General features: G+C 42.5%; 1 protein-coding gene across 1 annotated transcript; it reads left to right on the forward strand.

Moving 5' to 3' along the window:
- Nucleotides 1–4,015: 4,015 nt before the first annotated feature.
- cds2 (CDP-diacylglycerol synthase (phosphatidate cytidylyltransferase) 2) lies at nucleotides 4,016–14,913 on the forward strand. Its single transcript, XM_037482064.2, has 13 exons — nucleotides 4,016–4,204; nucleotides 7,020–7,162; nucleotides 7,436–7,532; nucleotides 7,946–8,043; nucleotides 8,562–8,701; nucleotides 9,435–9,493; nucleotides 10,029–10,111; nucleotides 10,262–10,349; nucleotides 10,586–10,654; nucleotides 10,812–10,964; nucleotides 11,262–11,381; nucleotides 11,609–11,712; nucleotides 12,081–14,913. Exons 1-13 carry the CDS (start codon nucleotides 4,133–4,135, stop codon nucleotides 12,217–12,219), a joined length of 1,365 nt encoding a protein of 454 aa, XP_037337961.2. The 5' UTR covers nucleotides 4,016–4,132; the 3' UTR covers nucleotides 12,220–14,913.
- Nucleotides 14,914–14,956: the final 43 nt, after the last annotated feature.

Raw genomic sequence — 14,956 nt, forward strand, 5'->3', positions numbered from 1 at the left:
AGTAAAAGACATTATTTATAGTGATTTTTATGAATTAAGAAATGTAGCGGCTTTACTTTTCAATGTTTGTACCTTCTTTTGCAGGTTTTATTCTTGCACAACAGCAGGACCTTGAAACTAATGCAGCATACGAATGATTGCATCATTACTTTTATCATTTACCCCTGTGCTTTTACTGTGACAAGCCTCTATGGAGAAGGCCTCTATGGAGAAGGCTTGCTGATGTATCAATCATCCGTAACATATAAATGTTTCCAGCACCTAAAGCTGTCCATTTACTTACGTCTACTCACCGTCTACTTCCAGTACCAATGTGCCGGCGTCCTGAGCGCTTAAGCTTAAGTCAACACCTTTTTTTATTGGCGGGGGCGGAGCTGCATAATGTCGGCCGGGTGTCGCTATCGGCTTCTGCCGGCCTGCACCCAGAGGGGAAGGATGGGGATGGCCAATATGGATGACAGTAGCCCGATGCTGGCCCACCAGCACAGCGGCGAAAACATTATCAGCACTAACAGACAATCAATAAATCTGTCTGAAAAGTGTCAAGGACAAATATTTCGAGCTAAAGTATTTAATGAAAAGGCGCCCGCTCGGGTCTCGCAGAAGCGAAAATGCAACGTGATGCTTTAAAGGCCGATGCCTTTTTCTCTGTAAGTGCAGCAATCAATAAGAAGTTAGATCTCCATAATGCCGTGTTAGAGATAAAGATTGTGTATTGAATTTAACCGCACATTTGCATCTTTCAGTGGGTTTCTATCTGAAGATGGTAGTTCTCTCTTGCTTGGAGTCCATTCAACTGCCTGAAACAACAAGCCTGTTCCCCCCTGTGTCCCCCTAGAAAGGACACGTCGTTCCAATCAAAGACGGTGCTGTGTACAGCTTTGCTACCAGCCTCTAGAACAAATATCTCTTTGAAGTCATAACTTTTCTACAATCGTAGATAAATACTTCATAGCATGTTGTGTAAAGGTCCCTACGGCGCCGCGTGCCGGACTGAGAGCGACTGATGCTCCCTCTTTCATCCTCGACACGGGACGAGTCAGAGGGCAGGTTTATTGAAAATGACCGTGGAGTTGTCCTTGATTTGTGCGTGAGTGCCGAGCTCTGCCGTCAGCGGATTCCATTGTTGTGGAGGGGGGGGGGGGGGGCACTCATAATTGAACTGCAAACCTCCTCCTCCAAGACCCTCCGAGACCCTTCGAGTGAGTTAACTCACTTCACAACCTTGAAACGGCACGTAGGGGACATCCTTCCTGGGCCTTTGGTTGGCTTTGTGATTCTCTGGGTTTCTTTAGCGGATCTAGTGTGTCCAAGTGTTTGGATTTTAGCTTTCATCCATTATAGAAATAATCATTCGCCATTTTGACAAAGTTGCGGCCTGGTTAGTTCTCACTCTCCTTGTCTGTTGTTTCTGTGTTGTCCTTCCTCCACCCTCCTGTCTCACTGTCTGTCTTTGTCTCCATGTCTCTCCCCCTCAGCCCCCCCTCCTCTCTTTCTCTCTCTCTCTCTCTCCTATAACTCCCCGGCTATATATAGACTTCTGCATTGCAGATGTCCCGGAGCCCTGCAGTTCTGAGGGGAGCTGCTGAGGGGTCCCAGACCAACCATGTGGGCTGCCTGACATGAAACACACACACACACAACACAGTAGAGCAGCCGCTCAGAGCGGGATGGGGACAGTTGCAGCATGAGACAGGAGTCTTCACAGTGTACACGTGCAGCGAGCCGTGCAACAGTGCTGAGCAACGTCCAGGGCGTCACACTGCAGCAAGGAGGAAGGGCCCCCACGGAGTGGAGTCAAAAGCACTGCAGTCATAATCCGTGGGTGTGCAGGTATGAGAGTGTGTTCTTGTTGCCAGGCGCCTGAGCCAAGTCCCCGTGTTCTTACCGTCACGATTTCTGCCGAGTCATGACTCCATTATTGTTTTAGGAGTCGTATATGTTAAGGTCTGACAGTACCTGAGCACATCACACACATTCAAAAAGAAGTGTAATGAAACCGTTTGTTGGCTCCAATGAATGTGATTTTGGATTTGAAACATGTCTGTAATTAATCATTGCAGAAGTCCGTGAAGGACGGATACGTTTTTCATTTTTAAGGAAGGAATAGTGAGAGAATAGGAGGGAAAATCAATGAAGCCGTTTAGACATTAATATCAACGTTCAGTTGTAATTACTAAAAACAACAAAGACAGAAATGACAGCTATAGTGACAAAAAATCTGTATTGTCCTGTGAATAATACAACAGCATTCATATAACAGGTTCAACATAAGTAAACGTAGAGTTCTTCACAGAGGAAATAGAAAGAAATAGAGAGGCAAGGCATTGATATTGACAGAAAGCCAACATAAAATAAAAAGACATTAAAGATTTGCTATATAAAAAGATGAATACAAAACAGAAGAGGGAATCAGCATGGCCTAATCAAACAATACCTATCGACAGCTTTATTTTGACGTTTTAGTTAGTCAGTAATCAGTATTAGTGAATGTTTTGAGCATCACCTGCAGCGGTTTACTCAGTGTTTTCACATTGTGCTGAGTCATGATTGAGTTGTGTTCCAGCGCACCAGTTGTGTTCACAGGCCAAATCGGCAATGCATTCTTCCACCGGTGCTCGTTCCAGTAATCAGGCCTGTTCATGCCATTTATCACTTATTTGCAAATAGAGACAGTGAACACCCCACAGCTTGATGTCACATCCTATTGAACTGTTGTATTTGGGCTGCAGAGCTCTCCCCTCTTTCACTTCTGCTGCAACAGCGGCGGGGCATTATGTATTTATAAATGCTGGCTGCTGTCAGGCCACAGAGCTGACACACAAACACACACACACAAACACACGCACACACACAAACACACACACGCACAATTAGAGTGAGCTTTTGCTGCCACTTGGTGTTAAAGGTGAAAATTACAGTTAGTTTTATATTTAGCTATTCTTTTTTTTTAACTCTTCTATTATTATCTATTTAGTTAGCTTACAGTGAAAAATAATTCCATATGCATTTCGAAATTGTGGTCCTTTGAGATGTTCAGGTACTGTTTTCTTTCCATTTTTGAAGGAAATGGACACAGGCAACATTTTCTACAGAGAGAGAAGCACAATTGATAATAAAATATAATTGTTGAATGTATTGTCGTTGATGAACAAAAAGAACAAAAGTTAAGTTGAAAATGTTAGATCTTCATATTTACATTGTGAGTGCCAGTCATGTATATGAGATCATTTGTGCATCAAGAGCAACAGTAACATTTCAGACGGCCTCACTGGATCAGAACATCACCCTTTTATGTTGCAATGGAGGAACGGCTAAACATGGTTAGAGCTGATGCAGTGTTGCTTGTTGTCTGTTTTTATGATCTGCACCCCCAAAATATTTGTCTTGAATATAGCCCGTTCATCCCGTGACATCATAGAACTCTCATCGTAACGTAGGCGGTTGTAACTTCAGAATAAAAGCATGCATCGCCACTTCACAAACTTCCACACAGCAAACAAGAATATGATATTGTTATTTATCTTGCAGTTTATTCAAAATGACATTGAACCAACAAACATTTAGAAGAAGAAAAGCCTACAGCAATACAAACATGTTGAGACATGTGAGTTCCCAGAGTAGCCTGCCAAAGTATGAAAATACCTTTGATAACTGATTTAAGAAATCCGATCGCATATAATATATTTTGCATTCTTCCACACATTTTTCATGACATTTTCAACCCAATATACATTTTCTTTTTTTCATGATATTCCTCCACACAATATATTTAGACTTTTTTTCATGACATTTTTGACCCAATATTTTTATATTTCTTTCATGGCATTTTTGACCCAATATATATATATATATATATTGGGACATTTTTCGACACATTATCGTTTGACTTTTTTTCACAACATTTTTTGACCCATTATATTTATATTTTTTTCATGACTTTTTCCGACTCAATATGATTACCGTTGGAGATTATTTTGAAATCCGGAAGTTGCATAAATCTTTTATTCCTCCGAACTTGACGGCACTTTGGTCACATCGAGTGAAAAGTGTTGCTGTGCAAATCACAAGCTCAACACAAGACCCGTCCCCAAAACGAGCCAGTGTCTCGGAGACACAGGACCTTGCTAAGATGACGGATCTAAGGCACCGTGGAGCCAAAGACACCGACCCCACGTTACAGCAGCAGCCGTCAGAGGACAAGGTAACGCCCGCCAGCACTCCGTCCTTCCAGTCACTTGAGAGCGATGCTAACGCTCAGGCTAGCTAACGTTAGCTGTCCTAACGCATCACCCCGGGTGACGTTAGCTGGAGGGAAAGTCGTGATGGATTTGGATGCGGTGTCTTTTTGTACGTGTCTTTTCATCTGTGCGCAGTCGGTTACAACTGAAAGGCGCTCAGTACAAATCACCCGTCACCCTCGTCGGGGTTTAAACTTGATTGGTCTTTGCTAGGCACGGGCTTCCTTTTAGGCTCTCACAGGCAAACCAAAGGCACAAGTTACAATTCTATCCATATAACCGCTGCTTTCTTTATCGTATGTATGCCGATAGTATAGAATGCTCTCCTTGTACAAAAGAGAGCATATATTTTAGGTCATGCTAACCAAATCGACGATAAATTTTAAACAATTTGCATTACGTTTGTGAGATGTTTTGCAGCTGGCCACGGTGTGACGTCAAGTCTACGACGCTTCGAAAAAGCCTCACGTGCTGAAGACTATATTTGCACTAAACAAACGTCATTGTTTTTACCCCCACAACGTTACCTTAGGTGAAATAACGTTATATAACGTTAAATTAAACTGGTAAAACTCGTGCACCGTGTGGACGGCCAACGGCTCGCCGACATCGTCTCTACCAGAGTAGCATTAACTTAGCTTAGCTTAGCTTGCTACAATAACAACAACAACAACTGCTTCAGACGCAACGTTACAACATATTTATTATCGTGACGTATTTAAACTGACTGAGGGGGAATACAAAAAGCATGTTCTGTGACGTCAACATGGGTGTCGAAGTAGTTCCCAGGGACTAGCCGTAGCCCACAAAGGGGCGTGGTAATGCATGTGGGGTTCGGACCGTATGACGTGATTATTGATCATCGAAGAGCAGCTTAATGGTCGAGACCTTTACGGCATCCTCGGAACTAACATCATTGGGAATATTACGAGAAATGCAATTCATGAGTGGCATCATTTATATCTTCTATCTGATGCGGTTTGTTTAAGTTGTGTATCTACAAATAAAGAAAGGCCATCTTGTATTTTTTGAAGTAACTTTACAGTTTGGGATGTAAATCTCAAAAAAGCAGCTACTATAACGATTCATGTAGACTTAATCTGGGAGATCATCCTAAACCGTTGGCATGTAGCATTAATACCAGTGTAAAGCAGATTAAGGTGAGTAAGGACAGCATATGTCTCAACACTCATCCCCAAGATAAAGTGAATTTCCATTACAGCTGTTCTGGACAACCCTGCTTTCAACAATATGGTGATCAAAACCAGTTAAAAAGTTAATAGAAAAGGTTGATCAGCTTAAAAGGAGCAGCTCTAGAGATTATTATTTGTTATTATTATTATTAATGTGCTTGGAAATATTACTGTCTGATGAGCTCAGCCGAGGAAGTGAATCACACACCTCGTCTTTTTCCCAATCTTAAGTTAACATATCTCAAAGTCCCAGTAAAGCTGGCTGTGAAGTCATTCATGTACTAACCCTTCGCGGCTTGCAGGTGTAGTTTCTTTTTTTGGGGAGGAAAAAAGGAGACAGTCAGTGTTGAAAGGGGAGGAGCGTTTATGTGAAGCAAGGGCCTATTTTTAACTCAAGCATCCTGAGTGACGGAAATCGTCTCCATAGAAACCAGTAGGCGGAAAGTAGGCCTGCATGTGAATGTCTGCTTGTGCTTGCTTGTGCATTCATTAAACTATCGACAGTCTCTTGTAGGAGCGTTTCATATAGTTTGCAGTTTTGGATTAATTTAGCCGAGTTGATCCAGAGGGCCATGAGATGGTCTAATGGTTAAAGGGTGCGACTGGGGTGAGACCCGCTGTGTGATTTTGAGGTGAGATCGAGCCTAATTTGGTCCCCAGCAGCAGAGTGGGGGGGAGGGAGGTTCGAGGGACAAACTGACCTGAAGAAAACAGTATTTATTGGACGAGCGGTCACCGCGCGTATCCGCCGCCTCCTGTGATTGTGTCCGTTACCATGGAGACGCAGAGATTAGTGTTTTTGAGATCTGTCAGAAACAGATGCTTCTGGGGCACCAACAATATGGAAGGAGATGGTTTGGTGCAGCGTTTCGCCGCCCACACCTTCACTCCTACACCGGCAATCTCACTGCTGCTGTTGCTTCAATGACATTTCTGTTCAGGGCTGTCGATAGACTTTTAAAAAAATCAACTAATTAATCGCACATTTTGAAATGTATTAATCTTGATTAATGGCAAAGAATAAATATTTTTGTTTCTGTTGTTACAATGTTGTTTTTAATGAATGTTTGTATTTCATCTAAAGACTAAATCTTAAAGGTAATGAGTACTGTCACTGTTTAATTGTTAATGTTATTTTCAAAAAAACTACAAAACTACACTCATTTACTCATCTTGCAGATGCAACTTTTCCTTAATTTCACCATATTAATTGCATAGTTAATGCATTTATGTTGACAGCCTTAATAAATATATATATGTGTGAGAGAGAGAGAGATCTAGCTAGAAAATCACACAACTGTGAGACAGCTTTATTTACATTAATTTAGCTGCACAGGCCTTGTTTTGCTTGAAGTTTGTTTATTCTGTAAAAATGGGTAGTTACTGAAGAAAAAAACATTTTGGGCAATGCTGATTTAGATTTATGAATATGAATATCAGTAAAACTGGAATCCCAGATGGAACAAAATATGTCATCTCAGTGTTTTTTGCAATGTTGTCTACAGCTACACATCTTGACCAATTGTCCGCCCCCTCACTACTTTGTGTGTGTGTGTGTGTGTGTGTGTGTGTGTGTGTCTGTCAGGGCTCTGACAGCGAGCTGAAGGTGGAAAAAGATGTGGCGTCAGACGGCGAGGCCAAGGCGGACTCTGAGGTCCCAGAGGTGCCGGCCCCAGGTGATGACACCCCGGAGGTTCTGAACAAGGCCCTGTCTGGACTCTCCTCGAGGTACCGACACTGTTGATGGGAAACAAAGACATTGCTCAGTTTTGTCTGCAGTAATAAAAGTTGTCTCTAGAGTCGACGTTTACAATTGTACCAATGAATTGTAATATGCAAACAAGCTCAATATTAACACTGAGAAATATTAGGATATACGGTATAAAATATTTTTATTTCCGTGTGCTGATGTTGTTGTTTTGGATGGTTGAAGGGATTGATTGTAATCTCCAGTTTACAGTAATGTATGAAAAGAAGCCCCTCTGTCTGCGTTTCCTTCAGATGGAGGAACTGGTGGGTCCGAGGTATCCTCACACTGGCCATGATCTCCTTCTTCTTTCTCATCATCTACCTGGGGCCTATAGTGCTGATGATGATTGTGAGTAGTACCAACACAGAATGATGCTGTGCCAAGGCTCTGACACCCCGGAGGTCGTCGTTCAGAGAAATGTGTCTAACAATTTGAATATGCCAAAATGTCATATATTTACACATATTGAATGTACAGGCAGACATAATTTTCCTTAATGAGTTTTACACTGTATCCAGGTGGATTATGGACATTTTAGTTGAACTTCATCACTCAACTGAACCATATTCTCTTGGATTAATGGGATTCAGGCTCTTTAATAGAATGCAGGATTTTCTGCTCCGGTCACCTTGGGATTCACTAAAAATAGGCCTGTCAAACATTCAGTGTCACTGGGACACCGGGATTCAGTACGCTCGCACACCTCCCCCTGGAGGTGCTCCTGTAGTTTCCTCCCCCGGTGACAGTGTTTCTCTGCACAGGTCCTCATCGTTCAGATTAAGTGCTTCCAGGAGATCATCACCATCGGATACAGCGTGTACCACTCGTACCACCTGCCCTGGTTCAGGACGTTGAGCTGGTGAGGCCGCGCACACTCACACACACTGTAACACACACACACTGTAACACACACACACTGTAACAAACACATTTGACAGAGGTGTCGTTAAAACATCAAATACCTTCACTTGCTTTGTTCTTACTGTTTTCATGTTTGATTTTGTTGCAGACTTCCTGAGGTTTGTTTTCAGGCTGTTTTTAAGTAGGTTGTAGATTTTAAGCCAATCAATAGAAAAGGCTAAATTATTGGAAATCATCAGAGCGGTTTGATTTTAGAGATAGTGGTGTACAACATAGTGTGATTAGATAGAAGAATCCTGACATTCAATATGCCATCAGCCGGAAAAATCTAAATTGTCCTCTGTGTAGTTATATATTTGACCTCGGACAACCTTTGACCTTCCCACTTTTGTCACAGAGTGGATTTAAAGTATATCCACACGGCCTCACTGGTTTTCTGGAGGCATACTGAATGCGCAGTCTGATTATCTGCTGTCATTAAGGGGTCATATACGTACATTTACCCCCCCTCCACAGGTACTTCCTGCTGTGTGTGAACTACTTCTTCTACGGTGAGACCGTGACCGACTACTTCTTCACACTGGTGCAGAGGGAGGAGCCTCTTCGCATCCTCAGCAAATACCACCGATTCATCTCCTTTGCCCTCTACCTCACAGGTACAAAGGCTGGTTGCAGCTTACTTTCTAATAGAACGTTCCATTATCACAGGGTGATCTACTGGTCAGTGAATGTCTTCCCGGGCCAAAAAATTATACATAAAGGGGCAATATAAAAAATGGACCCTACTTGTGTTTGTTAAAAAAATGGATATTAACATTCAGAATATCAAACGCATCCACTTTTATACATTAGTCTATGTACTTATTTACGGCACCATGCACACTGGAGGAGTCCCACTTCCTGTGCTGCAGGTTTCAGGCAGCAAAGAGACTGCTGGTTGATGGCAAACAGGATGTAGGGAGGAAGGAAGCACCCTGACTGTTGCTATGTGTTGCCTCCTCGATCGGAGGTGGCCTGGTGCTCTCGCTCTTCTTTGAGCCAGAGAGGCTTTGTCCCAGAAAGTACTCAAAACTGCAGTATTTGAGCCTTCTCCTTTTTTTGTTTTTAGATGCTGCAACTAAACCTTCCACTTTCCTCCCACTTCTTGTTTTCACACACTCCTCTGTGTCTCCTCACCTCAGTCTTGTGTACTGTACAAAACGCTGCAACAAACCTCCTCACGGCACATTAACTCAGGCCTTTGTCTGAAGTGGGTCAAGCTAAATTTAGTCAAGTTTGACCAAAAGATGACCGGATTTCTGACTCAATTAATCTCTTCTCCCAGACATTTCAGCCCTGATTATTGTATTTTTTTAAATATTTCATGGCGTGTTTGCCATGTTGTTGCAGGGTTCTGCATGTTTGTGCTGAGCTTGGTGAAGAAGCACTACCGCCTTCAGTTCTACATGGTAAGTGTCACCCTCCACCCTCGAGGCTGCTGGGTTATTGATGGGGCTCCGTGGAAATAAAACAAAACGGCCCCTCAAGTGTATGAAGAAGTGGGTCCGGGTCGCTGAAATGGAAATGTGGGGCACACGATCACTCAAGTGGTCTGAATAGTAAGATCGTTGCCTGGTTACTCGAAAGACGGCGAGTGTTCATTGGATAACTGTCGTGATCAAGAAATGGCTCCAAACAGAAATGGTAAATGTTTAAATGCTGAAAGACGACCTTTAGAAATGATTGATCCTGGGAGGATTTGACAAGCAATGACACTTTAACAGCTACACATGCACAAATATTTCCCCCTTCAATTGAGAAGGGCCACATTATTAATATAATCAAGCTATTGATTTGTCACTGTTCACAAGGTTCCTGGGTGGTGTTTGTCTGTTAGTAGCTATGTAGAATCGAAAAATCAAATTAACAGTCCGCCTCTCTAAAGCACGTGTGAACGTATCTTGGAGTAAACACACCTGGCTAATCGCGTTCTTTTGTCCCCAGTTTGGTTGGACCCATGTGACTCTGCTGATTGTGGTGACTCAGTCTCACCTTATCATTCACAATCTGTTTGAGGGGATGATCTGGTAAGAAAACAGTGCTATTTGCTTTGTATATTTAGTGTGATTTTTTTTTTTTATTTGGAGGATTACCTTCAGTCAGTTTAATTCTCCAGTTGAAATATTTTCAGTACGTCTCACATATGAATCTCCTGTAAACTCTTCCCATCTGAACAGGTTCATTGTGCCAATTTCCTGCGTGATCTGTAATGACATTATGGCCTACATGTTTGGTTTCTTCTTCGGCCGCACCCCTCTCATCAAGGTTTGTTGTATCTCTGTTATTTCTAGCTTTGTAAAATGGACCAATTACATTTGGTCGTTTCTTCCAATATATTGAATTGCTTCGCCTCTCCGGTTTAATTGTGTTTCCAGGACAAACACAATCAGGGTTCAAGAGTTCTGGGTATTAGATTATGTCACAACCTCAAATGGGTTGTGTTGTCCACTGATGACATGTTGGCTTGGTATCCACCCTGTGTGTGTGTGTGTCCTCTGCAGCTCTCACCCAAGAAGACTTGGGAGGGCTTCATCGGAGGATTGTTCTCCACTATCGTGTTTGGCATTATGGTAAGAAGGAAGACGGTATTCCTTCACTTCATATTTCAAAAATATTTCTTTTGTGGTACACATTTGTCACATAAAAGTACCGTTGAGTGTTTTCATGCCCGTGAACCGTGAGCATTAGAAATGGTAACTGGGTAACTGGTCCCTGTTCCCCTCCCAGTTCTCCTACCTGCTGGCCGGCTACCGCTACTTTGTGTGCCCGGTGGAATTCAACAACGACTCCAACAGCTTCCAGGTGGACTGTGAGCCGTCGGATCTCTTCCAGCTTCAGGACTACGCTCTGCCCGCCGTGCTGGAGTCTTTCACTGGCTGGGTGAGGCTCACATGCAAACTAATGGGAAAGGAGGAACTATTTATACCTAAATATGACAGAGGAGTTTAACATTTTCATGGCACAGTGTATTTTTGTAGCATCCTCACAGGTTAACAATGCCTGACTTGATATATTAAAGCAAGCAGTAGTTTTAGCTGTCACATTGACAACCAACCGACTTAAAAAGGAAAGGAATGCGTGAAGATGTGGCGTTAGGAAAGCGCTCTGAATCCGTCCATAACGCTAGTTGACTGCTTTTACCCGTTATGGTCACACGTCTCCTCGTTGTCTCCACAGAGCACCGTGCGTCTCTATCCGTTCCAGATCCACAGCATTGCGCTCTCCTCCTTCGCCTCCATTGTGGGACCTTTTGGGGGATTCTTTGCCAGTGGCTTTAAAAGAGCCTTTAAGATCAAGGTAGGGAAGACCGACCCCTGTACATGCTACTTATTATAATATTATTGAAAAAAACATTGGCATAGTCTCCTGTGTGAAGTGCTGCTAACAAAAGTGTAGATAGTTTTATATTTTTTTGTGCTGAATATAGAAATATTCTGTACTTTATTAGCAAATGTTATTAAATGGCATCTGTTAATGTATGTTTATGAAACTCAATATCTGATATATTTTATTTGTGCGTTCAGGATTTCGCCAACACTATCCCGGGTCATGGTGGCATCATGGACCGATTCGACTGCCAGTACCTCATGGCAACCTTTGTTAATGTCTACATTGCCAGCTTCATCAGGTAAACACACTTTACATTTTTCATATCTTAATTAGTGTTTTATGGTGATAAAATGGGAAGATTTTATCATCAAAGCTGGTGGTAATTTTGGCCTCTTGATTTCACACAAGACGAAAGCAGCTTCTCTGTTCTTGCAGACTATGATTTTCTTTTTTTTGGTGGTTGAAATCACTACGGTCTTCTCTTTATTGTATTTTTTTTTTATTCTTCCGGTTGATTGTGAAAGTGAGAACAGGGGATTTATAAATGTATATTTAGTCACTACAGACATGTGCTCAATCAGTACCACGATAAAGCCAAAGCGTGCAGGTCCCAGTGCCCTCCGTACGCTCTGCATGGTTCAGACAGAAATGCCTCCTTCTTCTCAGGGGCCCGAACCCCAGCAAGGTGATCCAGCAGCTCCTGGCCCTGCGTATCGACCAGCAGCTCCACATCTTCAACTCCCTGAAGACTCACCTGACGGAGAAGGGCCTGCTGCCAGCGCTGGAGGAGGCTGCCGGGGTCTAGAGCGCCCCCCCCACCCCTCCCCCAGCACCCGAGGGTCCCACGCAGCTCCGGAGCTCTGAGAGACTGTCGGGGCTCTTGTGTGAGCGAAAACCGATCCGAAGAAAGCTCCAAAAAAAACAACCCCAACCACGGCCCCGGGTCATTCCATTTGTTTTGGGTCTGAGAGTCCAGTGTGTTTGTGTTTTAGCAGTCTGTGAATAATGTTCCAGTGTTTTCGGGTTGAGTTAGTGAATTACGTTACATTTCCATTATCGCCAACCTGTATCTATTCACACTGTTGGAGAAAGTGTTGCTCAGCTGTACACTTTCAGCTGTATTCAAGATGTCCTCTATATGTTCACATATTAATGTGTGTTCACATTCTATTGTACTTTTTGATTAAGTTTTTAGTTTTAATGCACTGCTCTCGACTCACTGTTACGCACTGTTTTATCACCTCCTCCCCGGTTTTAGTTTAAATTCTGTGTGGTGATTGTTTCTATTTATACATTGATGAATTTTATATTTGGTTTTTCTTATAACTTTGATGTTTTGTCTGTTTTAGACCGAATTCATCTTTGCCATCTGCCGCTTGCATTTTTGTGTCTATCTGTGTTGCTGCTGTTCATCATTTAAAAAAAAAAGGCCTCTCTGCTCAGCCAGTTCATTGACATCCGAGTATCGAGTCTTATCAAAAGACACAACGCTTTGATGGTTTTCTGCTGTAAGTGGGCGATGATCATAGGGGCCAAAATCCCTTCCCTTTCGAGAGAGTTCTCTTGAGAGAAAGTCACATTCTTCCCACACCTGGTTGCCATTTCATTGTAAAGCCAGAAAAAAAGCGTAGTTATTTTCTTTCTTTCTTGTTTAACTGACTCGTTAACACTTACCTAACAAGGATCTGGTTTAGGTTTTACGCGTTGTAAGTTGATGTGATTGTCGCAGTGGGGCTTCTGTTTGAGACGTTTATTGAGACTGGACAGTACAAGTAAGGCACAATAATGCTTTCTATGTTGCTTCTCTCTGTTGTCATGGTTACGCTTCGGCGCAGAAAGACGGATATGCACAGTTCTTCTGTCTGTCACTGGTTGCGTTGCCCCCCGTGTGTTACAGCTGGTCTCCTGCGTGTGATGTCCAGTTCCCAGCTGCTGTGTGTATATATATATATACACACAATATATATAAAAACACACATATATACATATACAGCAACAGCCGGCAGCTTAAGAGGTTTTACAGTAAGATATTCATACCAATGGCAAATGTTTGTTTGCTTCATTTGTTTAGTGGTAAACTATTAAAGATTCTCCAGTGTTATGTTAATTTCAAACAATTGTGTAGTTATGTTCACCATAGGGACACCAGTTGACTGGTTTTACCACCCTGCTGACGTTGTTTGAGGTCCTGTGTGTCACACGAGTCTGAAATATCTCTGATTGTACTTAAAGACACGTAAAGGTGTGTAGAAACGGTGCTGCAAGCAGCAGTGTATGTGTATGTGGGTCATAGTCTCTATTAGCTCACCAACTAATCGCCTCAGGCTGTCAATCATGTTCATGAACATTCATCACATTTTTTTTCTTCTTCATTGAATCAGAGCATAGACGGTACCCCAATAGAACTACTTCTGTGCTAAATGTTAGAGGAGCAATATAAACAACCTTACAGTCATCCGTGTAGCAGGAATGTGATCAGTATCCAGGTCCCTAAATGGTCATCCTACGAAACAACCTTCATCTGTGTCCAGTTTGGGAAAAAATGTGCTCCATCAAGTTTCTTCTTACCACCTCCTGTCCCAATAATGTATTTTTAAGAAAAGGCAGCCAATGTTTTGTACAGGAAAAAATGGATAATTCTTCAACATGCCAAACCAGACGTGTATTTTTGATTTCTGCCCCTATTTGAATGTCTAACTCTATTCCTATTTATAACAAACCTGTCTTACGCTTAACTTCTTAAAGTATTTATTTTATCTACTGTTGAATCTTTTCAAAATCACTATATTGTATATTTAAGATGTTAAGAATAATCTTGAGTGTTCCTTTAGTATTTTCCTTTTGAGGATCCACACACCAACGTGAGGACTCTGCATTCGTAGTTATCTTCTATTTCTCCAGCACCACTGCCTCCCGTGGTGTCTTTTTTTTTTTTTTTTTTTTTTTTTTTGAGACCCCTGCGGCTCTGTACTGCCTGTTCCTCTGCGCTGGTCCGGCCGGCCACTAGAGAGGGCTGCAGCTCCTGGTGTCGGCGGATGCAGGGTGACGCTGATGCTGCATCCGAGCGGAGATGTTTGATACATTCCTGTTCCCCCCCCCCTCCTAAGATGTGCGAGCACACATCAAGATATTAACATATTTACTTGTTGTCGAAAAGGGGGAGAAAAAAAAGTTTGTTTTACGTTTGATGGCATTTAGGGAACACCATGCCACGCAATCGACGCAGTGCCACTTAGCTGCAGTGAGTCCTGTCCACCAGGAGCCTCTGAAAGGAATGTATGGGAGTTGCGACTGGCCTACATGCTGTAGGCTCCCCTTTTGTGGACATTTCATTTTGTGGTTATAGATTCTCTTTATAAAGCTGTATAATTTCAGTATGTTGTTCTTAAACTGTGCAATGGTTTGTGTTGAGTTGTACACTTGTCTAGAGAAAAGTTGTACTCTTTGATGCTGAAATGTGCTTCGTTTTAGTTCAAATAAAATTTAAAATTTAAAACTATGCGAATCTGTGACAGGTTTCCTCCCTCTTTGTCTTCTTCCCC

Source organism: Pungitius pungitius, chromosome 5 (assembly GCF_949316345.1).
Source record: "Pungitius pungitius chromosome 5, fPunPun2.1, whole genome shotgun sequence".
Taxonomy (NCBI): domain Eukaryota; kingdom Metazoa; phylum Chordata; class Actinopteri; order Perciformes; family Gasterosteidae; genus Pungitius; species Pungitius pungitius.

Bases quoted from the DNA above. Each gene is read 5' to 3' on its own strand.
- cds2 (XM_037482064.2), top strand. From the start codon at position 4,133: ATGACGGATCTAAGGCACCGTGGAGCCAAAGACACCGACCCCACGTTA. The intron at 4,205-7,019 runs GTAACGCCCGCC...TGTGTCTGTCAG, and splicing joins AGCAGCCGTCAGAGGACAAG to GGCTCTGACAGCGAGCTGAA. The intron at 10,112-10,261 runs GTAAGAAAACAG...CCATCTGAACAG, and splicing joins CTGTTTGAGGGGATGATCTG to GTTCATTGTGCCAATTTCCT.